Below are 24,164 nucleotides of genomic sequence, written 5' to 3' on the forward strand. Positions count from 1 at the left end.
CTATCGAAACTCGATCTTTCTTTCTTTGCTTTCTCTCTCACGTTTTAAACTGACTTTGAAGTTTTCTGGATGTGTTAAAATGAGAGGGGGTCGTGGGCTATTTATAGACATAAGCAGCCAATCAGATTCAAGCCGTGTGTCAGCCCGTGTGTCGCTTCGCATGGCTCCGGACGCATGCGCGGCGACACTTCGTGCTCCACATGGCAGGCTGCATGTCTCAGTCTCATGCAGGATGACACCATGCCCTCTACCTGCCTGGATTCATGGCCTGGCACCATGCAAGGAGACCCCACGTCCTCCACATGTCTGGCCGCATGGCCTGGTTGCATGCATCGCGACACCTCGTGCTTGGCCCATCCACCTCGTGCTTCTATTTGTCACTCCGCATGCGGTGATCATTTTTACTGCAACATCTCATGTTTCCCTTGCCACATACCATTCCAGGCAGTTGCCACCACGTCCTCATCTCATAGATCGAGCCACCTCGAGCTTCTCGATCCATTCGTCTGATTTCGGCCTTTAATTCTTCCAATTTTGGTCTTTCCAGTGAATTTTTCGTCCCGCGATCAATCCCAATATTTTTCCATGCCCGTTCTGGTGATCTGATTATTTTTAATAAACTCCAAATGAATCCTGACTTGATGGAAAATATTTGTCGAGTTTCCGGCTTCTTCGAAAAATTCCATAATACCGAAATTAGGGTTTTTTGCCCAATTTCCGGTCTTCTTGTTGTGCTTCCAAAGTGTTATGCTTCAAACGTCCTTTGAGTAAATATACCACATTGTCTAACCATTGTCTAGTGGGATACTTGACTCATGGTTCAGATAAAAACAATCTGATCGTCCGCGACTCGACCACCCAAAAGATACTCGGCCATTCTTTTTTTTTTTTTTGGGTTTCTAGAGTGAAAGAAAGAATGAAAGATAGGCTCCGTAGTAGCCTTCTCGCACGGTTTCGGGAGTCTCATGTGTACCGGCCAAATCAAGAACGACGGAGCGATCGACCCTGTATGCCTTGTAAAGGTCCTCGAGATCGTCGGCTTTAGTAGTCGGACGAGGGAAATTGAACGACGAAAACATCTCAAGCTCAACGAACAGAGAGTTTCAGAGCAAAGGAAAGAGACGAGAAAGAGGAAACGAAATTGAAGCAAAAAGAAGATCCTCTACTTATATATAAGCCACCTTAACGGCTCTATCATCGCTATCAAGAGAAAAAATGATGACCTAGTCTTCGCCCTAGTGGCGGCTAAAATAGCTGTTACCGATTAAAATAATAATAAAAGAGAACGCGCCAACAAACGGCTTTTTCAAAAGCCATCATTAAATCAAATCCGAGTGATATCGGTTACCAAGCGACGAGACCCGGGTTAAATGATAAACGCCTCTTTTCTTTTCAATCAAATCAAAAGAGGCTGGGGGACAAATGTTGGACCCAATTTTGGGTAATACCTTAACGGGCCGCGATCAAAGACATGGGCCTTAGGGAGCCGAAACCCATAGCAAATGATCGAGTTCGAAGAAGAGTTGTCGAGGTCGTCGGAGATCGTGGAACAAGAGACGAAGATCTCGGGGCCGTTACGGAGATCACGGGATCGACTTACTATAAAGGAGGAAGGAGGAACACGGAGGGAGACACGTTGAAAACCCTAGAGAGAGCTACACACATACATCGACCTTGTTTTCTCCTGTTCTTAGATCCTTTCTTTTACTGATCTCACTTGTGTAATTCGATCTAGTTCAACATATTGTATTTGATTTTATTCATCAATAAAGTCCATTTTTGCCTACTGAAAATTGTTAACATTGTTGTATTCTAAAGATATCGTTGCCTACATCTTTTGTCTTCCCTAGATCAAACTCCCGATTACTATCAAATACTTAGTGTAGATTTTAGGTTCTACACCTATTACTAGTCTACATCAGTTAAAATGGTTCAATCGTTCATATTAAAACAAGGGAAATCGTAAAAAATACCACATTTATAATATTATTATTCATGTTTACGCTAATCACTTTTAGCGAAAGTTAAAGGACATCTATAACCTAGAGTTAACTAACTAGATTTAAGGTTTACAGTTGAGGTGTGAGATAGAGTTTTTGGAATGTGAAATTTAGAATTTTAATAAATATATAAATAAATACTTTAAAAAATATAAAAAAATTTTAAAATAGTTCCAAAAATAATTTTTGATTTTCAAAAAGAAATTTTGAAAAAAACAATTGAAAAAGACTAAAAAAATTTATAAAAAAGTTTGAATTTAAGAAGTATAATTTGAAAACATAAAAAATTATTTTTTATTTATTAAAAAAATTATTTATTACATATATATATAACAAGGGTATAAGAGTCTTTGCCACTTAATGATGAATGTATTTTTGAAAATACTTCTTTAGTGGTGGTAAACATAAATAATGATACTAAAAAATGGTAAACATGAATAATGATACTAAAAAATGGTAAACATGAAAATTCCCCTTAAATATAAGTCTGAATGATACGATCCTAAGGTATGTGGTGAAGGAGAAGACTGTTCTTGCAATATATAATTGTTGTGATTCCTCGATCACTTTCTCACCTGACGATTCCATCGGCGTCCACCTACCTTATAACGACCCCCTACTCGTCGAAGTAGGAATCGCGAAGTGTGACGTCGCTAAAGTTCTGATCGATACTGGCAGTTCAGTCGATCTGATCTTTCGAGATACGCTCGATAAGATGGGAGTCAACTTGGGTGACATGAAACCATCATCCCGCTCCCTCACGGGATTCAACAGAGCTTCCGAGATGATGATCGGGACAATCAAACTCCCAGTCTATGCATGCGGTGTGACACGCACAGTCAAGTTCTCCGTCATCCGAACAAAGGCTCCTTATAATGCAATCCTCGGGACCCCCTGGTTACATTCGGTCAAGGCAGTATCCTCGACGTACCATCAGTGCGTGAAGTTTCCAGGACTGAACAGCCAGGTGCAGACACTTCGCGGAGACCAGCATGCTGCTCGTGATCTACTAATTGCAACGGTAAAGATGCAACAATCGACTCCCCGCATCAATACAGTAGCAATGCAAATCCAACCTCAAAGGGACGAGATCCTAGAAGTCGCGATAGACGACGCCGACAAAAGCAAAGCAGTCCGAGTCGGCGCCTTCCTCTCCGAAGAGATGCAACAGGCAATCGTCGACTTCCTGAGGAAGAACGCATCAACATTCGCTTGGACGACATCGGATATGAAAGGAATAAATCCCGCCATCACGTCCCACGAGTTGAATATCGATCCAACCATCAAGCCAGTCCACCAGAAGAGACGCAAGCTCGGCCACGACCGCAGCAAAACTGTCAACGAAGAAGTCGAGCGACTCCTCGCAGCTGGTTTTATCACTGAAGTGCGATACCCCGAATGGTTGGCTAACCCGGTCGTCGTCAAGAAGAAGAATGGGAAGTGGCGCGTCTGCGTCGAATTTACTGATCTAAACAAGGCTTGCCCCAAAGACAGTTACCCGCTTCCGCATATCGACAGACGAGTCGAGTCGACTGCTGGAAATGAGCTCCTAACCTTCATGGACGCATTCTCAGGCTACAATCAGATCATGATGCATCCGGATGATCGGGAGAAGACAGCGTTCATCACTGATAGATGGACGTACTGCTACAAAGTGATGCCGTTTGGTCTTAAGAACGCCGGCGCGACTTACCAAAAACTCGTCAATCGAATGTTCGCCGACAAACTGGGGAATACGATGGAGGTCTACATCGACGACATGCTAGTAAAGTCACTCCGCGCGACGGACCATTTGAACCATCCAAAAGAGTACTTTAAAACGCTGAACGAATACGGAATGAAACTCAATCCGGCCAAATGCACCTTCAGCGTCACCTCAGGAGAATTATTGGGATACATCGTCACCCAGCGAGGAATCGAGGCGAATCCTAAGCAGATCACCGCCATACTAGACCTCCCTAGTCCAAAGAATAGCAGAGAGGTCCAACGACTCACGGGGAGGATCGCGGCGCTGAACCGCTTCATCTCCAGGTCCACAGATAATTGCCTCCCTTTTTACGAGCTACTGCGCGGAAACAAACGTTTCGTCTGGGACAAGAAGTGCGAGGAGGCGTTCGAACAACTCAAACAGTATCTTACGATTCCTCCCGTTTTATCGAAACTAGAAGGCGGTGATACACTCTCTCTTTATATCGCAGTATCCTCCACCGCGGTCAGCAGCGTCCTTATCCGAGAAGATCGAGGAGAGCAGAAGCCCATCTTCTACACGAGTAAGCGGATGACCGATCCAGAAACACGATACCCCACCCTCGAGAAGATGGCTCTTGTAGTTATTACGTCAGCGAGGAAGCTGATATCCTTACTTCCAATCGCACACGATCGAAGTACTAACGAATCAACCGCTACGCACAGTAATGCAGAACACCAACCAATCCGGACGTTTATCGAAGTGGGCTATCGAGCTCAGCGAGCACGACATTGTGTTCAAAAATCGAACAGCAGCAAAATCCCAAGTCCTCGCTGACTTCCTGATCAAGCTCGCACCAGAGCTAGAGCCAGACCTAATTCTTCCAAGTCAGAATTGGATACTTCACGTCGACAGATCGTCAACAAACAAAGGATCAGGAGCAGGAGTCCAACTGCAGTCTCCAACAGGCGAGCTAATCGGACAGTCGTTCAGTTTCGACTTAACCGCTTCAAACAATGAAGCGGAATACGAGTCATTGATCGCAGGACTACGACTCGCTAAGGCAGTCAAAGCAAAACGCCTCAGTGCATACTGCGACTCACAACTAGTTACCAGTCAGTTTAGCGGCGACTACGATGCTCGTAACGAACGAATGGACGCGTACCTTAAAGTCGTTCAAACACTCGCTAGGGACTTCGAATTCTTCGAACTCACCAAAGTCCCCAGAGGAGAGAACGTGTGCGCCGATGCCCTCGCTGCCTTGGGTAGCAGGCTGCACGATCAGGTGAAACGGACCATTCCCATCCACAAGATCGACAAGCCAAGAATCGAGCTCCCGCCTAGCGAAGTGACCGTCGTAGCACCCATAACCGAAGCCATCCCCATGGACTATGACCCTGCAACGGAACAAATTGAAGCTACCGACTGGAGGACAGAATTCATCAACTATCTGGTCGACGGAAGTTTACCCCCCGAGAAATGGATTGCAAGACGGCTCATGACAAGGAGTGCCCACTACGTCGTCTTGGATGGAGAACTCCATCGATGGACCGCAACCAAGGTGCTTCTAAAGTGCATCAACGGCGAGGAGACGCACCTTGTCATGGCCGAAACGCATGAAGGCGCCGCGGGAAACCACTCCAGAGGTCGAGCACTACGTTAAAAGTCAAAAGTCTCGGCTTTTACTGGCCAACAATGAATGCAGACTGCAAAGCTTACGCCCAGCAATGCGACCAATGCCAGCGACATGCCTCAACAATCCACTCCCCGACGCAGTTGCTGCGAACGATGACTGCTCCATACCCTTTTATGCGATGGAGAATGGACATAATCGGCCCTATGCCGAGCTCTCGACAGAAGCGTTTCGTCCTAGTTTTGACAGATTACTTCACAAAGTGGATTGAGGCGGAAGCCTTCGCTAGCATAACAGAAAAAGAAGTTCAACGGTTCGTGTGGAAGAACATCGTCTGTCGCCACGGCCTACCTTACGAAGTAGTGACTGATAACAGTTCTCAGTTCATATCGAACAAGTTCCGAGAATTCTGCGAGAGATGGAGAATCCGACTTAACACAGCGAGTCCGCGATACCCGCAGAGCAACGGTCAAACCGAGGCATCCAACAAGATCATAATCGACGGTTTGAAGAAAATCCTCGACTTGAAAAAAGGATGTTGGGCCGATGAACTCGACGGTGTTCTCTGGTCTCATAGAAAAACTCCTCGAGGAGCAACAAAATCCACTCCTTTCTCAATGGCACACGGAGTCGAAGCTATGGCCCCCGCCGAAGTGAACGTAACTAGTCTACGACGGTCAAGAATGCCGCAGAAGATTGAACTCAACAGCGACATGCTCTTCGACGCTCTGGACGCCATAGAAGAGCGCCGCGACCAAGCCCTGCTCCGTATCCAGAATTATCAGCATCAGATCGAAATCTACTACAACAAGAAGGTCAAGTCTCGACCTATCGAACTGGGCGATATAGTACGGCGCAAAGTGTTCGAAAACACTAAGGAGCTGAATGCAGGCAAACTCGGAACTAACTGGGAAGGGCCTTACAAAATTGCTCAGGTTGTTAAACCAGGAGTCTACCGACTCGAGACGTCGACTGGCGAACCCGTTCCCAGAGCATGGAATTCCATGCATCTCCGAAGATACTACTCTTGAGAACATGTCTAACGGTCGAGTACCTGCAACTCTTACTCGATCGAATCTCCGAATCAACGAGTGAATGACAATCCCGTCACTTTCACTCGTAAAAAAAAAAAATAATAACCAAGTGAATGCGCTTCTACTGCCACTTTCACTAATCCAAAAATGAACTACGAATGGTTTGATCCTCTTCTAGAGGTACGTAGGCAGCCTTAAATGGTCCAGCTATAACAAAACAATCTCCCAACAAGTAGGAGCGCGAATTGTCGTATCACGGTCTCAGCCGATGCGATCGAGACAACATCTTTCAATCACCTTATGATCCTTTGAAGCCAGGTTTGGCCAACCTAACATTTTTAGGATCACTTTAAGATCGAATGAGAACCGCTGTCGCTCGAAACTATAAACGATTATCTTCGAAGTCGAAAGTTATACTTTTTCGAGGACTCGAACTGACGACGTAACGCGTCAAGATTCGATAAGACTGGACAATCGACTCTCCGGTTTAATTCGAAACACTAACCGAATCGTCAAGTCAAAATCGTTAGAATCTAATGTCCGAAACACAATTCAGCGACTCGTCGAAAGGTAACTAGCACTTCCGAGTCCACGAGACTGTGTTTCACGACTAAGGCAAACTTCGTTTAAAAAAAAAGGCTTACTGAAGGTCTGAAACGAAAAACAGCCGCACAGTAAAGAGTTCAGAAATTACATCAACAAAAGCCTCAAAGGGCTAAAAAACATAAAGCTTAAGAAAATCAACAACAACATATGAGGTTAGTCTTCGGCACGATCGGGGTCTTCCTCAACGACTCGAGCTTCGAGCTGATCTGAGGCGCCTCCAGCCTCGTCAGTTGCCGAAGCAGGCGGATTCTCAACTTCGTCGACCACTCCTTTCTCTGTTCCTTGCGGATTATCCCCGGGGACTCGCTCGTCCGATTTTTCACTACCCTCTTCTTCAGCTGAAGAGTCTGAGAGTTCAAGCAGGTCAACAGGCTCCGATCCCGCCTCCTCGAGTCCCAAAGGAGGAGTCGGATTCGCGTCGCTAACTCCGAGTACCGGGATCAACGACTCCTCACCCACGACGAGGTTGGCCATTGACGGGGCAGGGCCCATTACAAGTGGAGCAGTCGTATCCTCGGACCTTTCGACCATGCTAACGACCTCGTGTCCCTGAACAGACGACTCCCCGAGCTCTCTCCCGGTCGGTTTGTTCGACCTTTCAGTCGCATGATCTCCCTGAGAACTAGTTGGAGTTTGGAGGGAAGCCGCGGTTCCTGCGTCAATCAAACCTGCGTTCGACCCATACGGGTAGATCGCTGCCAAAACGTCCTCGTTCAAGAAGGTGGACGGGAGATGAAGCGGAGACAAATAGAGAAGCTCTTCGGGAATCCCGCCAACAGATAAGCGCTTAGCCTCAGCTTCGAACTCCTTCTCCTGCTCAGCAAACAGGTCGATCGTCTCTTGCGGGATATCAATCCCGCTCTCCTTAAGCGCTTCAAGACGCTTCTTCGTTCCAAAGGCTTGGCTCTGCAGGGATCTCGTTGTATCGAAGTCACCATGACGCTTCTCGAGGTCTCGAATTTTAGCAAAACGATGATTGCCTTTTACAATCGTAACTTCGAGAATCCCTCAACCGGTTGACCTCCTTCAGATGCCTTAAAGTCGTGGCCACCCTCTTCTCCTCCAAAGCAGTTTTCTCTTTTTCCAAAGCAGCTCTCTCTCGTTTGAGCCCTCTGATCTTCTCACCGACATTTTTGAACTTGTCATTCATCTCCCCGAACTTCTCCATAAACTTCTCCTTCTGAGCTTTCTTCCCTGCGAGTAACCGACTCTGCTCCGCTGCTGCCTTGTCGATCGCCGCCCTGAATTCACTCATCTTGCGATTGAGAACCATGTCCCTCGCTCGCACGAGTCTGTCAGATTGCTTCAGTTTGGAGATGGTCTCCTTAAGGGATGTGTCGCCCAACTCAACGACGTAGTTCATGCTCCCATCGCTCTGCACAAACAAAGGGGAGGATCAAAACTAAGAATATAGAGAAGGCGAGACGAAGAGAGTAATCCTTACCAAAACCTTAGTCCTCGCTGCATCAACATATGCGTCTTTGAAGAGGAGATCTTTAACAGGAGGCATATCCTTGGCGCCACCTCGAATTTGTCGAATAAGCTCAGCACATTCCGACGGAGCGTAAGCAAGTGGAGTGTCGCCGTCATACTTGAATTCAACGCGATCGCGGAATTTAATTCGACGTTCCTCCGAGGCTGAGCCACCCCCCGTGGTCGTCGGAGGCGCCACCGAAGGAGTCTTTGCAGCAGAAGCGGACGCATCACTCCCACAGGAAGGTTTCTTCCTCTTCTCTAGCGGGATGTTCGGGGAACCGCTCGACTCAATGACAACTTGAGTCGCAGCATCACGAGAAGAGCCCTCATGAACAACATGTTCGTGACCCTCAGCGTCCCTGATAAGTTTCGACTGCCCCTCAGTAGACTTCTTCCTCTTTTTCTTCTCCTTCTTCTTCTTCTTCCTCGGAGGTTCATCAGACCCAGTCCTCGCTTGGGCATCGATTGAAGCAGAAGAATCGGGAGCATACCTTTTCTTTTTATTACCGTCTGTCACAGATGGCTCGGCAGTCTCTCGTTCGGAAGACTGCATGAGGTCCTCCCTCGAGGATTCGATGTTGATTGGGCCTACAGGTGGTCCCGAGGAAACAGCAGGAGGGGGAGGCTCTGAAGGAGTCATCTCACCAGGAGTCTCCTTACTAGGAGTCGTCTCACCAGGAGTCGTCTCACTAAGAGTCGTCTCACCAGGAGTCGTCTTACTAGGAGTCATCTCACCGGGAGTCGCAGAAGACGTCTTTTTCCCTCTGCTCAGCTTCTTCTTGATTAGTGCGCTCAAGTCCGGAAGTTTGTTCATCTTCCTAGCTGTGTTGATCACCTTTTGCTCGGCCTGATTGAATATCGAAAAGCGCCACTTGTTGCCGGTAATCAAAGGTGGTAAATCGGATCTCCAGTCCCCTGCAAGAGGTCGACGAGTCAGATCCGGACAAAGGCCTCGAGTGAACAGACGCGAGCCAGGAAAAATATGTAATCACGAAAAGAAAACTTACTCTTCGAAATCCTATCGATGGCTCCTCGAATCCTCTCGACGGTGATGTCATTCCAACTTACTTGAACACGCGACACGACGGCACGAGAGTTAGCAATGAACTCTTCTGGATAGGAGGCCGAATCTGGGTGATCGACTGCAATCAAACGAGGACTCGTCAGTCAGAAAACAAAAGAAAGAAACAGTCGATAAACTAACAACAGAGCTCTACCGAGCTTATGATTCCATAAAAATCGAAAGGAATCGCCGGGCGGCTCCTCGAAGGCGAAACCATCAGATTTGACGTAAAAATAGAGGCGCTGCCAATTGGCCGTCCTGCTGGGGTGGTCAACAATCACATTGTAGTTGGGCCTCATCTGAATAGAGAACAATCCGTCCCCCGTAAACTTAACGTAGGTCAGCTCTTCAAGAGTCCGCACGCTCATTGAGATATCGATCTCCGCCGCCGTCACCATCAACGCTACCGAAATACGGAACGCGCCATTCAAGAACTGGCTCATCGCTGCATCACGACGTCTCGCATAAGATGTGATGAGTCGAGGAATCGGAAACCAGAGCTTGGTCTCGCTCTGAAAGTATGACTCGTAGACACACTGAAACCCGAAGGAGGGGACCACGGCCTCTGAGACCTCGTCAGGATTAGGAAAGTCACTCCGACTCCTCCGCACTCTCTCAGCAAAGCTTTCACGCTGCTAGGAGTCGAACGAGTCTCCTGGACGTTCTCCCACGTTTGTCCTTCCACGACAGGAGAACGCATCTGAGGCGTATCCATGTTCTCCGTATCCATCATGGCTTCACGATGAATCGTCTCGAAGTCAGAGGGAGAGTTCGACTCGACGACACGAGCAGGACTCGATTCGGTCGCTCTCGCCACAGCCTTCCCTTTCTGTGCCCTGGAAAGCCTACCGCTACCGCCCGACGACATTCTCAAAGAACTAAGACTACAAAGTTAGAGAGAGAAGCGGAAAGCAAGAGAGAGAAAGTACCTGAACCTGATGAAGAGTGGAGAAAATGAGATGCGAGGGGGGTATTTATAAGGGAAGGAGCGCATCGCACCCCGAGGCGTCATCATTAGGCCTAGTTGGGCTAGACCAGCCCATTTGGGCGCGTGAAGCTCACCACGACTTGTGACGTTTCGACTTCTCGAGGAAAACCAAGACCGGTTTGAATCGAGACCAATAGTCGAAATCAAAACCGGAAGAAACCGCCGGTCCAAATCGAATCGGTCAAATCACGGAGTGAGAATAAATGAGCTGCTCACACAGTCGAGGAATCGAGTGAGATCATAAACCTGGAACGATTGTCTTGCAAACCCTACTTCCAAATGCGCTGAGTCGGCTACGCTAAAACTTGGGGGACTTACTGTTGGGTATGGGCTTAGCCCTCCCAAAAGGCCCAGAAGAAAATTATCCAGACACATGATCACAACAAAGAAAGTCAGCTCGTCGACTTGCGAGCCGGTGATCGACTCAGCTTTAGACTGCTTTTGATCGGCGAGACGACCAACTGAAAGTCGTCGGCTCGATGACTCGTGTCAGCGGCCCGACACCTCGGCCCAACCACTCGAGGAGACCCGTCAGGACAGAGCACATTAGGTTAACGAGCATGTGTCTATAAAAGCAGGAGAAAAGGCAACATGGGGGGATCCGCAAACTATTACACTCACTTTCGGCTAGATTTAGGGTTTCTTATCTTACTTCTCGCCGACTTGTACGGTCCGACGAACCAGCTTTCGCCGGACTAATTCCTTTTGGTCTCTCCCCCTTTTGTAACACTGTTTCGACTCATTGATCTGATAAAATACGTCTTTGTCTTGACCCACCGACGAGAACTTGTCATTTCTCTTTACTAGTTTATCGACTGTCTCGGTTCAAACAGTTTTCTCTCTCCCATGAACAGAGCTCTCGATCTCATCCGTTGAAGCTCCTCGACCGTGGTCTTCTCTCTTGTATGAACGGAGAGCTCTATGTCACAGCGTCTGTATCTCTCTCACATTAATGGAGTCGTAGCGTCTGTATCTCAGATGAAGCTTCTACGACCGTGGACTATCACTGATGAAGTTTTTCTGATGAAGCTGGTGATGCTTCTACTTCTTAGTCTCACGATTGATTCCTCTCTGTCCTGTCAAGATAATCTATGTCTTTTCTGCCCATAGATATGACTATGGGCTAACCTCATCTGCACAACTTGAGTACTTATATGCGTTTTGTAGATTATAGTCAGAGTGAAGCCTCTAAGCAGAGGTGATGAAGAGGAGATGATAGTTAAAAAGATCTCCTCCACTGATGCCCTCACAATAAATGAGCATACTTTTCACTCTCAATTAAATCGCTGACCCGGACTCAACTCAGGTAAGCATTTAGTTTTCATGATGGATGTGCACTTGTCTCGCATGTGATTTAGATAGGCCAAGTCCTTAGTATTCTTTTTTTTTTTTTTGGTCGAAGCCAAGTTCTTAGTATTCTTGTATGCTTTGCAGGATGAAATATTTCAGCTTGTGGGAGCCCCTCTTGTAGAAAAATGTCCGGCTGGATTTAACAGTTCTGGATTTGAAAGTTTAATCTTTGATCAAATTTGTTATTTACATTTATTTGTTTAAATATGTGTACATGAACATAGAGTAGGATGTGTTATATCATGTGTACACTCTCAGTGTGGAAAATCTTATGTGTACACTCCCAGTGTGGACAATCTTCTCAATCCACGTGTACACACGATCCATGTACAACTATTTTTCTTGTACACATGTAATGCAAACGTATTTTGGTTGAATTCATCTCTTTTGATTACATAACATATGACTTACCGTCTAAATAAAGTATACTTAAATCCTTAAAAAAAATAAGACACATAAAGTATTAAATCATTTACTTTGTGCTATACGACTTCGATTGATATTAGATGATTTTAGCCCTTCAAATTTTCAAAACCTGCAAATATATGTTATAACCATATGGGTGTACCGATCAACCAATGTACACTGTGGACAGTGAAATACGTGTGTATACGTTGACAATGTAAACCTTACAAATACTTAAATTTGCAAATTTATGGAAAAAAATTCGGTGTATATATAAAACATTGTACAAGTGAACTGGTGTACATGTGAATCATTGACCATGAGACTGAAAATTTTTGGGTTTTCATTAAAAAGAGATCTTACAATTTTCCTACATTGACCATCACTTTGTACGATTTCAGCTTATATATACACTACAAAATACATTTTCAATGCAAAGAGTTTTACTTAGAATCAACAGTCTTCCTGCTACTTTATATTATATACCCAAAACATCTGAAAATATCATAGTATCATGCCAGAGACATTCATCCAACATGTCAAAAACACACGACATATGTATACGTTCCAAGTTGTACATATACTCGCTTGTACACATGTACGCACTACGTGTTGTATACATGTACACGCTTGTTTGTGTACACGTAACATCCTAGCATTTTTTTTTAAAAGCACAAAAGCCTTAAACAAACAACATCAAGAACACGTACACCTCCGAGCGGCCAGTTTGAAGAGCTTCCCAAAACAAGAACCCACCTATCCATATCTGGTGAGCCCTCCAACACATCTCTTACGAACAGTAGGTAATCCACCTTAGAATAATTATTGAGCCTTCGACTAGAAAAACGGTCAGTCGGAAAAATCCTCACCGGAACCCGATCGTTAACCTCTTGACATGCGCCGTATGTACACAAAATAGCACAGTTTACGATTAGGTTAAGAACAATCCAATCAAATTTTAACAAAAAACTAAACCGACCAAGAAATCTACAAACCTTTGGCGGTCTCCTTCCCTTGCCGGTTGCGTCTTCGTCACCGGATAAACGTAGCAAGTTCAGAACTCGGAATCGCCGTCGCCTCTAACTATCGCTTTTCCCTCGATTTTTTTTCTCTTTCAACCCTCGGTTATCGTATCATGAAATAATAGTAAAAAAAGATAACTTCTCTTCTATTAAATCCAGTTAAGCTTTTGTCTCGGGTCCACAACTCCCTATTTCGAAATTCAAAACATGCTAAAAGACAAAAGAATATGCAACTAAAAACTTTTTTTTTTAACGATGATTTATTATGATATTACAATTATTACAATTATAAAAAATATTATATAGACGATCCGACAACTGACAATACTATCTGCCTTATAAGGATATACGCCTAACTACATCACCTGAGCCATCCTACGAATATTACATCTGACCGAGTTTACTTGTACTATGTTGAAGATATTTTATAAATATTTCTTTCGTAGTCGGTACAATTATTTAATAAATCGTTTTTTCTGGAGATTGAAACCTAGATCTGCTGGTGTAAAAACATAAATGAACCTTAATTAAACCATTGGACCAAAGAAACTTCCACGCTGAAAAGTCTAAACTCAGTTACGCTTTTACAAGAACAAGTTAAGTCATTAGCCATATAAAGTACTTTACCTCAGTAGGACCTGATGTGATATTAAAACTCAATAAGTGACCTAATATGTTGAAAAAACTCTTGAAATTGTGTGATACCATAATTAATTTAAAAAATGCGTGTAGATTTCAATATTTTACGAAGTTGATTAACGTATGAGTCAGAAAGGCCTATCTAAATAAGGCCCAAGGGAATGAATACAGACTCCGAAACACAAATATGCACACAATTTTGTTCCAAGGAAAACAAAAGTTAGTGGCTTCGGTTTCTTATCGAATCTCTGGGTTTCGAAGAAATTAGGGTATTCTTATTGTATAATCTGCAGGAGGAATCACTGAGCCTTTTCGTTCTAATTGGAAGATATGGTAATCATTTCACTAACCCTCCCCTCCCTTCTCTTCACTGTTTCGAATTTTACGATCAAATGTTACACTAAATAACGAATCATCATTTGATTTGTGGTTCTCCAGTGGCTTGTCTTGACACTGATATTGATTTGATTTTATTTTTTGGAATGGTCAATTTCAGTTTTAGTGTTTATATCTGTTGCAGGCGACTCTTGATGATTCTTTCCTCGCAGACCTTGATGACTTATCTGACAATGAAGCAGAAGTGGTTAGTTTTTGTTTGGTCTACAATGTATTTGATTCAGCTATCGTTTTTAATTGTAGTTTTTCAATTAGGATGAGTCTGATGGTGATGATGGAAAGGATGGAGAAGATATTGACATGGACATGGCAGACTTAGAAACCCTTAACTACGATGATCTCGATTCCGTTTCTAAGCTCCAGAAATCGCAGAGATATCTTGACATTATGCAGGTTTCAAAGATTTTAACTTTTTTAAGCTCTTTCTTTATGTCTTGAAGACTTGTTTGACTACTTGTTACTTCCATTCTTTGATCATTGATCTGATGATTTATGTATTTCAGAAAGTGGAAGAGGCTCTGGGAAAGGATTCTGATGGAGCTGAGAAAGGAACTGTGCTAGAAGATGATCCTGAATACAAGCTAATCGTGGATTGCAACCAGCTCTCAGTTGACATTGAGAATGAGATTGCCATCGTCCACAACTTCATCCGTGACAAGTACAGACTCAAGTTTCAAGAGCTTGAATCGCTGGTAAACCACCCTATTGATTATGCCCGCGTTGTCAAAAAAATAGGGAATGAGACGGATTTAACACGTGTTGATCTTGAAGGCCTTCTTCCATCTGCTATTATCATGGTTGTTTCAGTTACTGCCTTAACCACTAAAGGGAGCCCACTGCCAGAGGAGGTCCTGCAGAAGACTCTAGAGGCTTGTGATCGAGCTCTAGATCTTGATTCCGCAAGGAAGAAGGTTCTCAACTTTGTTGAGAGTAAGATGGGGTCTATCGCACCAAATCTGTCCGCCATTGTCGGGAGTGCGGTTGCAGCTAAGCTCATGGGGACTGCTGGAGGTTTGTCAGCGCTTGCTAAAATGCCTGCCTGTAATGTTCAAGTTCTTGGCCAAAAGAGGAAGAACCTTGCTGGGTTCTCTAGTGCAACCTCGCAGTCCCGCGTGGGTTATCTGGATCAGACCGAGATTTTCCAAAGCACGCCTCCTGCGCTTCGGATGCGTGCTGGCAGGATCTTGGCTGCAAAGTCTACTTTGGCAGCAAGAGTTGATGCTACTAGGGGAGACCCATCAGGAACAAATGGAAAAGCTTTGAGGGAAGAGATCCGTTAGAAGATTGAGACGTGGCAAGAACCTCCTCCTGCAAGGCAGCCTAAGCCACTTCCTGTTCCTGATTCCGAGCCTAAAAAGAGAAGAGGTGGTCGCCGTCTAAGGAAAATGAAAGAAAGGTATATGTGGCCTTAATGACTGTAGATGGAAATTATACTACTTGCTACATTCTTACATTTCTTTTCAAATCAGGTATGCAGTGACAGACATGAGGAAGCTTGCCAACAGGATGGCGTTTGGTACACCCGAAGAGAGCTCTCTTGGTAGAATAAACTCTTACCATAAACTTTTTAATATGATCACTTTATGTGAGACACTGAATCTAATACCTGCTCTTGATCATGATGATGATGATAGGTGATGGATTAGGTGAAGGATATGGAATGCTTGGCCAGGCTGGGAGCAACAGGCTGCGTATATCCAGTGTTCCCAGCAAGCTAAAGATTAATCCTACCATCGCCAAAAAGTAAGTGTACCTCTATTTCTCCTGTTTTTCAACTCTTGTTTCTTTTTTCTGTATTTTATTGATCTTTAATGACCGCCATCTCCTGTTCTTCAGTGCATCTCATTGTGATTATATGTTTTATCAATGGCTTTTTTCAGGCTGAAAGAAAGAAATTATGCAGGTGGTGCCACTACCTCTGGTTTGACTTCGAGTCTGGCTTTTACTCCTGTGCAGGTAAACAACCATTTCATCGATTCTCTTCATGAGTTTCTCAGCTTTTGTGCTGTATTGACTTAAGAAACTCCAATTTGAATCTGATTGTGCAGGGAATAGAGCTGTGCAATCCTCAACAGGCTTTAGGATTAGGCAGTGGGACTCAAAGTACTTACTTCTCAGAGTCGGGGACCTTCTCTAAGCTCAAGAAGATATAAACTTGCCAAAGAGAACTTTTTCTCAAAGTGTTGAAAGATGAGTGTGGAAGTGTGAGACACAAGTGGTGTTTAATTGCTTTCTATTTCTCTTTTATGTTTTAAGGTTTCTCTACCGAATCACTTTTATGGCATCACCGGACATGTTTAATTGGTCTGGTTTGATTTGGTTTGAAGTATAGTTTTTTGGTTGTGGAATAGAATCTATCGGTTAAGAATGGATTAGTTTGGTATGTTTCTTGGTATCTAATTATATTTTAGCATTTTAAATATTTTGTGAAAATGAAAGGATTATAATAAAAAATATCAAGATGGGTCCTCCAGAAATTTTTTATAAGAAAACTGCACAAGTCCATAGTTTATTGAAAACTTTCTGACCGAAGAAATATTATAAAGAACAACACCAAAATGCACTCCCTAGTCTCTACTCTAGAGTCCTAATCAATAAAAAAATAAAACAAATCATTTTATTTAACTTCTCTTTTTTTCTCTCTTTCTCTATATTCTTTTAACTTCTTTCTGCAGCTTCCTTAATCAAAAGTCGATCTCAGTGGCCGGTGGCTTATAGTCGCTGGTCATCAAACATTTTTGTTTTTGTTGTAAATAACTTCGATCTAAAGATCGATTATATGTTTCCGTGAGGTCGGAGTTCATTTTTACTAGGCTACTTTCGGAGTGTTTCTAATCTCAACCTTTCGTTAGGTGATTTTTGAAGGGATTCTAATCTTAACCTTTCGCTGTTTCTTCATTCAATCCCGATGATTTCTCATCAGATATCCGAGTCAACTTAATCTCTTTAGATAGGAATCTGTCTTTGTTGATATTAGTTTAGCCGTCTTTAGCGTTGAGGTAAAGCTTCTTTGATTAAAGAGAGAGTTTGTGTTCTGAATCGTATGTAAAGCTTGCACTTATAAAGAACTGCAAATGTAATTCCTTCAAGAACAAGCAATACAATGTTTAGAGTTTTACTAAAGAAGTACTCTCTCTCCTCACACAGTGATCGATCTTCACTCTTGATAACAAACTTTTATTCTCTCATAACATTGGTAGTAAGTAAAAGGAATCTACACGTCACCAAAAATCCTATGTGATCCCCTCAAAGGTTGTTGCTTACGATCTTCTTCCTCTCACTTGTCTTATTCCTTCTCTCTTCTCACGTGCAACTCTAGATATTTCATGGCTCAGTCACACGTGATTCTTCTCCCTTTTGCTGGACTGGGCTTTTTCTTCGATAATGATACATGATTGGTGGCCTCAAAGCCTCGTACGTAACATTACTCCCTCTATTCAAATTGACCTTGTCCTTGTCCTCAAGGTCAAGACCAGGAAACTGCTTTGACATCACGCTCTTCCATTCCCAAGTACAATCAGCTTCCGACAACCATGTCTACTTGATCAACAACTCCTCATGTCATGTAGTCTTGTTAAGTCGATGTGCCAGAACTGCCTCTGGAACAGTCTCTAAGACCCCCTCATATGTGAGTTGAGGTGGAACTTTAGCCGGCAACAGCGACTCCCTGATAACCTTCTTTAACTGGGAGACTGATAGGTTCAAGCATACTTATGAGAGGAGAAGGTTTAAGCAGAAGGAGGTGAAGAAGGGAGAGGAGTAACGAGAAAGAAAGAGTGAAGTGGGTGTTAACAAATAAAGTGAAGACACGTGTGAGATAGTAAAGGAAGTATAAATCCTCGTATTGTTTCGGTTATACGGTTATGGGGAATTACAATTTTTAATCTTAGCATATGAGCTAGGTCTACTCAGGTGATGAGAGTACAGTGATACTCAGGTGATAGAGTATCACGACGGTTGTAATTCTCGAATCTATTCATCAATATACATCGTTATTCAGTAGATCCGATCTTTGATCTTACCAATTGGTGCGGTGAAACTGATTCCGAACACGCGACGACGACGGCGAGTGCATCCTGGTGGTTACAGTTAGTTGTGACGGTTTGACACACGATCGAGCTACGACGGTGTGCGCTCGTGTGATTGACGATGATCGCCACTCCGATTGAGGTTTCCGACGATTCGTGAGATGTCGAAAGCAAAGATGGCTCCAACGGAACCGAGCGTCGGCTCGGAGGAGGAGTTTGAGATGGAAGAGCAAGATATGACGTTGGATTTCTTACGCGGCGGTTATGTACGATTGAATCGCGCTTTGAAGGAATCAGAGGCGAAACAAGAGACTGTGAGTCAAGAACTGCGAGCGATGAGGCAGATCTTAGAGAGATTGGATCCACAAGGGGGGCGTCATTCACAGTTTCAACCGGGAACGTCACAGAATCAGGTACATTCTTCTAACTGGGAACGTAACCGGGAAGATTATCCGCTAGGTTATCGATCTGGGAATTTGAACCTTGCTACTCGAGATTTGATGTTGCAAGAGATACAGATGCATGTGTTCTCCGGGAAACAACCGTATGTGTGGATTACTGAAGTGGAACGTTGGTTCAGCATTGGAAGATATGAGGATAGGGAGAAATTGGAGTTGATAGGGTTGAGTTTGGATGGTCCTGTGAAGAAATGGTTTGGCTGGGAACTGAAAAGGAGAGGGTTTCAGAGCTGGCAAGAGTTTAAGGATAAGCTAGTTCTCAGGTTCACTGAATCAATTGAAGAAGAACCTGCTAGCCGTCTGTTTGCAATCAAGCAAACTGGTTCTGTAGCTGACTACATTTCAGAATTTGAAGAGCTGCCCGAATTGGTACCGGGATTGGATGATGAGTTTCTTATAAGGATATTCTACAACGGTCTCAATCAGGAAATGAAAGAAGTTATCAGGATGAAGGAACCTAAGGGGTTAGAGAATCATATCGCAGCAGTATTAAGAATGGAGACGAGCGCGTTCTGTAAGGTGGTCAGTGATAAGACCAAATCAGAGGAAGGATCTTAACAGCAGTCCAAGTCACATGCTTTGAAGTCATCATCGGGTTATAACTCACATCGTCACTGGACTGATAATGAGAACAGAAGGGGTCACACAACGCCTTCCGCATCTATTCAAAAGAAAGAGGGCAATACTCAGACATCACCTTCTGAACTGCGTCCACGGATGAAACATTCTAAAGAAGAATTGGATCGAATGAGAAAGGAATTTATTTGCTTCAGATGTGGAGCGAATGGATGGACGAGAGCGCATAAATGTCCTAATAAAGAGTTGCGCATTATCACGGTGGTAAATGGGTTAGAGATGGAGGTTATTGACGAAGTCGACAACGAAGAAGAGGAAACGATAGTCTATGCTCCAGCTCAACAACTCGCTATAATATCACTCAACTCTTTTTTGGGAATTCAATCTCCAAAAACGACAAAACTTTATGGGAAAATCAACAAAACTAACGTCCTTGTTATGTTGGATAGTGGTGCTTCCCATAATTTCATAACACCTGATACGGTGCAGAGGCTCAAATTGAAAGTTTGTGCTGATCCGAGCCTCGACATTCTGCTAGGAAATGGAGTGACAGTCAAAGGCGCAGGGGTCTGCAAGTCTGTCACATTCAGCTTAGCGGATACCGAATTCATTTCGGATTTCATAGCTTTGGAATTGGGAATGGTTGATGTTATTTTAGGCATTCAGTGGCTTGAGACATTAGGAAAATGCGAGGTAGATTGGAAGGAGCAGGAACTGTCATTTATGTATAACGGTACTAAAGTGACATTGTTCGTAGATCCAAACCTGCATTGTTCCTCATTCTCTTTTAAGTCACTGTCTCCTATATCTAATGCTGATACACGGGGAAGAGGAGCGCTTGTGTTATCAGCAAGCGAGGTGACACCAAACATTCCAGAAATTCCGAGATAGCTGCAGACATTGTTGGACAAGTTTGATCATGTATTCGCATTACCAACGGGTTTACCTCCTTTCCGTGGGTATGATCATTCCAATAACTTGCTTCCAGGAGTGTCTGCAATCTCTGTGCGTCCCTATCGGTACCCACATTCCACAAAAGCAATCATGGAGAAGATGGTGGGAGATATGCTCGATGCAGGGATAATCAGAGTGAGTACAAGTCCCTTTTCAAGTCCTGTTCTGCTAGTCAAAAAGAAAGATGGCTCATGGCGTTTCTGTATAGACTACCGAGCAGTAAATAAGGCGACAGTACCAGACAAGTTTCCAATACCGGTGATTGATCAATTATTGGATGAACTACATGGAGCGACAGTCTTTTCGAAAATCGATTTACGCGCGGGTTATCACCAAATCCGTATGAAGGAAGCTGATATTGAAAAGACTGCATTCAGGACGGTAGAGGGCCACTACGAGTTCTTAGTTATGCCTTTCGGCCTGACGAACGCTCCTGCAACATTTCAAGCCTTGATGAACTCTATATTCAAACCATATCTCAGAGTGTTCATCTTGGTATTTTTCGACGACGTGTTGATCTATAGTCGTAATGAAGAAGATCATCTGAAGCATTTGCAGATCGTGTTGGAGATATTAGCTACACAGAAACTGTTTGCAAACTTGAAGAAATGTTCGTTTGGGTTGTCTCAAGTTGAGTACTTGGGCCATATTATTTCCAAAAATGGTGTGGCAACAGATGCAAGCAAGACAGCGAGCATGCGAGAGTGGCCAACTCCTAAAACGGTTAAGCAATTGCGTGGATTCTTGGGGCACACGAGTTATTACAGAAATTATGTGAAAGGTTATGGTGTAATAGCTCGGCCACTGACAGAGTTATTGAAAAAGGACAGTTTTGCGTGGTCCGAAGAAGCTCAAGCAGCATTTGAGAAATTAAAGTCTGCAATGGTGTCAGCTCCAGTTTTGGCATTACCAGACTTCACGAAACCGTTTATAATTGAGACAGATGCATCAGGCTTCGGTGTGGGAGCGGTGTTAATGCAGGACAAACGTCCACTGGCGTATTTTAGTCATGGTCTAACCGCAAGAGAAAGTTTGAAACCAGCATATGAACGTGAACTTATGGCAGTGGTTATGGCAGTGTTGAAATGGAAACACTACCTACTGGGCAGGAAGTTTGTAGTCCATACGGATCAGAGAAGTCTTAAATACTTGCTGGAGCAAAAGGAAGTAAACATGGAATATCAGAAGTGGCTTACAAAGTTATTAGGGTACGACTTTGACATTGTTTACAAACCAGGGTGCGAGAATAAAGCCGTTGACGGGTTATCAAGGATAGAAAGAGAAGAGTTGTTATTGAAGGGGGCTCAGTGTTTCGCATTAACAGTTCCGACGGTGATACAGATGCAAGAAATATATAAGGAGATTGCTGAAGATTTAGAGTTACAGAGATTAATGACGTTGGTGAAGCGCGGAGAATTGTCAAATCCACATTATCGGGTGATCAATGACAGGTTATGGTATAAACAGATGCTGGTGTTACCAAAGTCGTCAACATCAATTCCACTGATATTGTTTGAATGTCATGATGGGAAGATCGGTGGCCACTCGGGAGTTCTAAAGATGGTCAAGAGAGTTCAAACGATGTTCCATTGGGAGGGCTTGTTTAAGGTAGTACAACAATATGTATCTGAGTGTGGGGTGTGTCAAACACACAAGTATTCAACATTGTCTCCTGCAGGATTACTCCAACCGTTACCGATTCCAATGCGTATATGGGAGGACATTTCGATGGATTTTGTGGAAGGTTTACCAACATCACAGGGTTTTAATGTGATCATGGTTGTGGTGGATAGATTGAGTAAGTATAGTCATTTCATTGGCTTAAAACATCCGTTTACAGCAGTGGATGTGGCGTCAAAGTTCATGACAGAAGTTGTACGACTACATGGGTTTCCAAAGACAGTGGTTTCAGACCGTGACAGAATTTTCTTGAGCAGTTTTTGGAAAGATTTGTTTCGTCTATCGGGCACTAAACTGAAGTATAGTACAGCGTTCCATCCGCAAACAGATGGTCAAACAGAGGTTCTTAACCGTTGTATGGAGACCTATCTTCGCTGTTTTACTTCAGGACATCCGAAAACGTGGTATAAATTTTTGGCTTGGTCTGAACTTTGGTACAACACTTCGTATCACACTGCATTGAAGACAACCCCATTTCACGTGGTTTATGGAAGAGAACCTCCGAAGTTAGTGCGTTTTGAGGAAGGATCGACTCAGAACTTTGATTTGGAGACGAATTTGCGAGAGCGGGATGCGATGTTATCGCAGATTAAACAACACTTGGCACGAGCTCAGTCTATCATGAAGGCGCAGGCGGATAAACATGGCAGAGATGTGCAGTTTTCAGTGGGTGATCTCGTCTATTTGAAGCTGAAACCATTCCGTCAAAATACTGTGGTTAGACGTTATTGTCAGAAGCTTGCCGCCAAGTATTTTGGTCCCTATGAGATCACAGAACGCGTAGGCAAGGTGGCGTATCGGTTGAGACTTCCTCAGGAGTCTAAGATTCACCCTGTTTTTCATATTTCTCAGTTAAAAGCCACTTTGGGTCAGGATCACTTAGCTCAAACAGTACCTCCCGCGTGCACAGACTTAGAGAACATAGTGATAGAACCAGCAGAGGTTTTAGCGTCGCAGGTACGAGAGGATGGTAATGTTGAGCTGTTGGTACGTTGGCAGAATTCAGTGGATCATGAGAATTCTTGGATGCTCGTGGCGGAGTTTGAAGCCCATTTTCCGGATTACAAGCTTGAGGGCAAGCTTGCTCTCAATGGGGGGAGTATTGATAGGTTCAAGCATACTTATGAGAGGAGAAGGTTTAAGCAGAAGGAGGTGAAGAAGGGAGAGGAGTAACGAGAAAGGAAGAGTGAAGTGGGCGTTAACAAATAAAGTGAAGACACGTGTGAGATAGTAAAGGAAGTATAAATACTCGTATTGTTTCGGTTATACGGTTATGGGGAATTACAATTGTTAATCTTAGCATATGAGCTAGGTCTACTCAGGTGATGAGAGTAGAGTGATACTCAGGTGATAGAGTATCACGACGGTTGTAATTCTCGAATCTATTCATCAATATACATAGTTATTCAGTAGATCCGATCTTTGATCTTACCAGAGACGTGGAAGGTAGGGTGGACGCGAGCTTCTGGAGGAAGGTGAAGACGATAGGCTACTTTCCCGATCTTGGCTGCAATTTTAAACAGACCATAGAAACGAGCTGATAGCTTCTCATTAGCAAGCCTAGCCAAAAAATTCTGGTGATATGGCCTCAGCTTTAGAAACACCATATCTCCCACCTGAAATTCCACTTTTTTCTAAGCTCATCAACTCGTGCTTTCATGGTTTGTTGAGCCCTCAACAAATGTTGCCTCAGTAACACCAAAATGTCGTCCCTTTCTTGCAAACGTGTTTCCAAATCTGTGTTATTAGTGGACCCATTTTAATAATGAACCAGAGACGGTGGCTCTCGTTTAGATCGTAGAGTGAAAAGAGGTATTGTAACTAAACTCGACCCAAGGCAAGAATTGCGCCCACGTCCTTGGTTTCTCTCCAGAAAAACACCTGAGATACGTTTCTAGTCCCATGTTAGTGACCTTTGTCTGCCCATCAGACTGTGGGTGATAAGCAGGCGAGAAGCACAAGCTAGTTCTTGACAGATGAAACAACTCTTTCTAAAACTGACCCGTAAATATGGGGCTGTTCAATATGGTAAAACCGAACCGTACCGAACCGAACCGAACCGAAATAGACAATATGGTTTGGTTTTGGTATATACCATATAAACCGAATGGATATAATTTTATAAAAACCGTAGGATTTGGATATGGTTTGGTATATAACCGATTAAAC

The 24,164-nt window shown here is 43.8% G+C and overlaps 2 protein-coding genes and 1 long non-coding RNA gene across 3 annotated transcripts; 2 read left to right on the plus strand and 1 right to left on the minus strand.

Moving 5' to 3' along the window:
- The first annotated feature begins 2,715 nt into the window (after positions 1 to 2,715).
- LOC106338339 lies at positions 2,716 to 5,350 on the plus strand. The gene is made up of 2 exons (XM_013777343.1): positions 2,716 to 4,411; positions 4,500 to 5,350. Exons 1-2 carry the CDS (start codon positions 2,716 to 2,718, stop codon positions 5,348 to 5,350), a joined length of 2,547 nt encoding a protein of 848 aa, XP_013632797.1.
- Positions 5,351 to 12,738: 7,388 nt separating this feature from the next.
- LOC106341065 lies at positions 12,739 to 13,355 on the minus strand. The gene is made up of 2 exons (XR_001269560.1): positions 13,238 to 13,355; positions 12,739 to 13,131 (listed from the first exon to the last, which is right to left on the minus strand). It is a non-coding gene; the product is annotated as an uncharacterized LOC106341065 (long non-coding RNA).
- A 675-nt stretch (positions 13,356 to 14,030) lies between these two features.
- On the plus strand, positions 14,031 to 16,686 carry LOC106336558 (U4/U6 small nuclear ribonucleoprotein Prp31-like). Its single transcript, XM_013775411.1, has 8 exons — positions 14,031 to 14,236; positions 14,424 to 14,486; positions 14,555 to 14,692; positions 14,803 to 15,695; positions 15,769 to 15,839; positions 15,934 to 16,042; positions 16,180 to 16,255; positions 16,348 to 16,686. Exons 1-4 carry the CDS (start codon positions 14,234 to 14,236, stop codon positions 15,577 to 15,579), a joined length of 981 nt encoding a protein of 326 aa, XP_013630865.1. The 5' UTR covers positions 14,031 to 14,233; the 3' UTR covers positions 15,580 to 15,695; positions 15,769 to 15,839; positions 15,934 to 16,042; positions 16,180 to 16,255; positions 16,348 to 16,686.
- The last annotated feature ends 7,478 nt before the right edge of the window (positions 16,687 to 24,164 follow it).

This window comes from Brassica oleracea, chromosome C4 (assembly GCF_000695525.1).
Source record: "Brassica oleracea var. oleracea cultivar TO1000 chromosome C4, BOL, whole genome shotgun sequence".
In the NCBI taxonomy this organism is placed as follows: Eukaryota; Viridiplantae; Streptophyta; class Magnoliopsida; order Brassicales; family Brassicaceae; genus Brassica; species Brassica oleracea.

Bases quoted from the DNA above. Each gene is read 5' to 3' on its own strand.
- LOC106338339 (XM_013777343.1), top strand. From the start codon at position 2,716: ATGGGAGTCAACTTGGGTGACATGAAACCATCATCCCGCTCCCTCACG. The intron at 4,412-4,499 runs GTAATGCAGAAC...AAAATCGAACAG, and splicing joins CGAATCAACCGCTACGCACA to CAGCAAAATCCCAAGTCCTC.
- LOC106336558 (XM_013775411.1), top strand. The intron at 14,487-14,554 runs GTTAGTTTTTGT...TTTTTCAATTAG, and splicing joins CTGACAATGAAGCAGAAGTG to GATGAGTCTGATGGTGATGA. The intron at 14,693-14,802 runs GTTTCAAAGATT...TATGTATTTCAG, and splicing joins GATATCTTGACATTATGCAG to AAAGTGGAAGAGGCTCTGGG.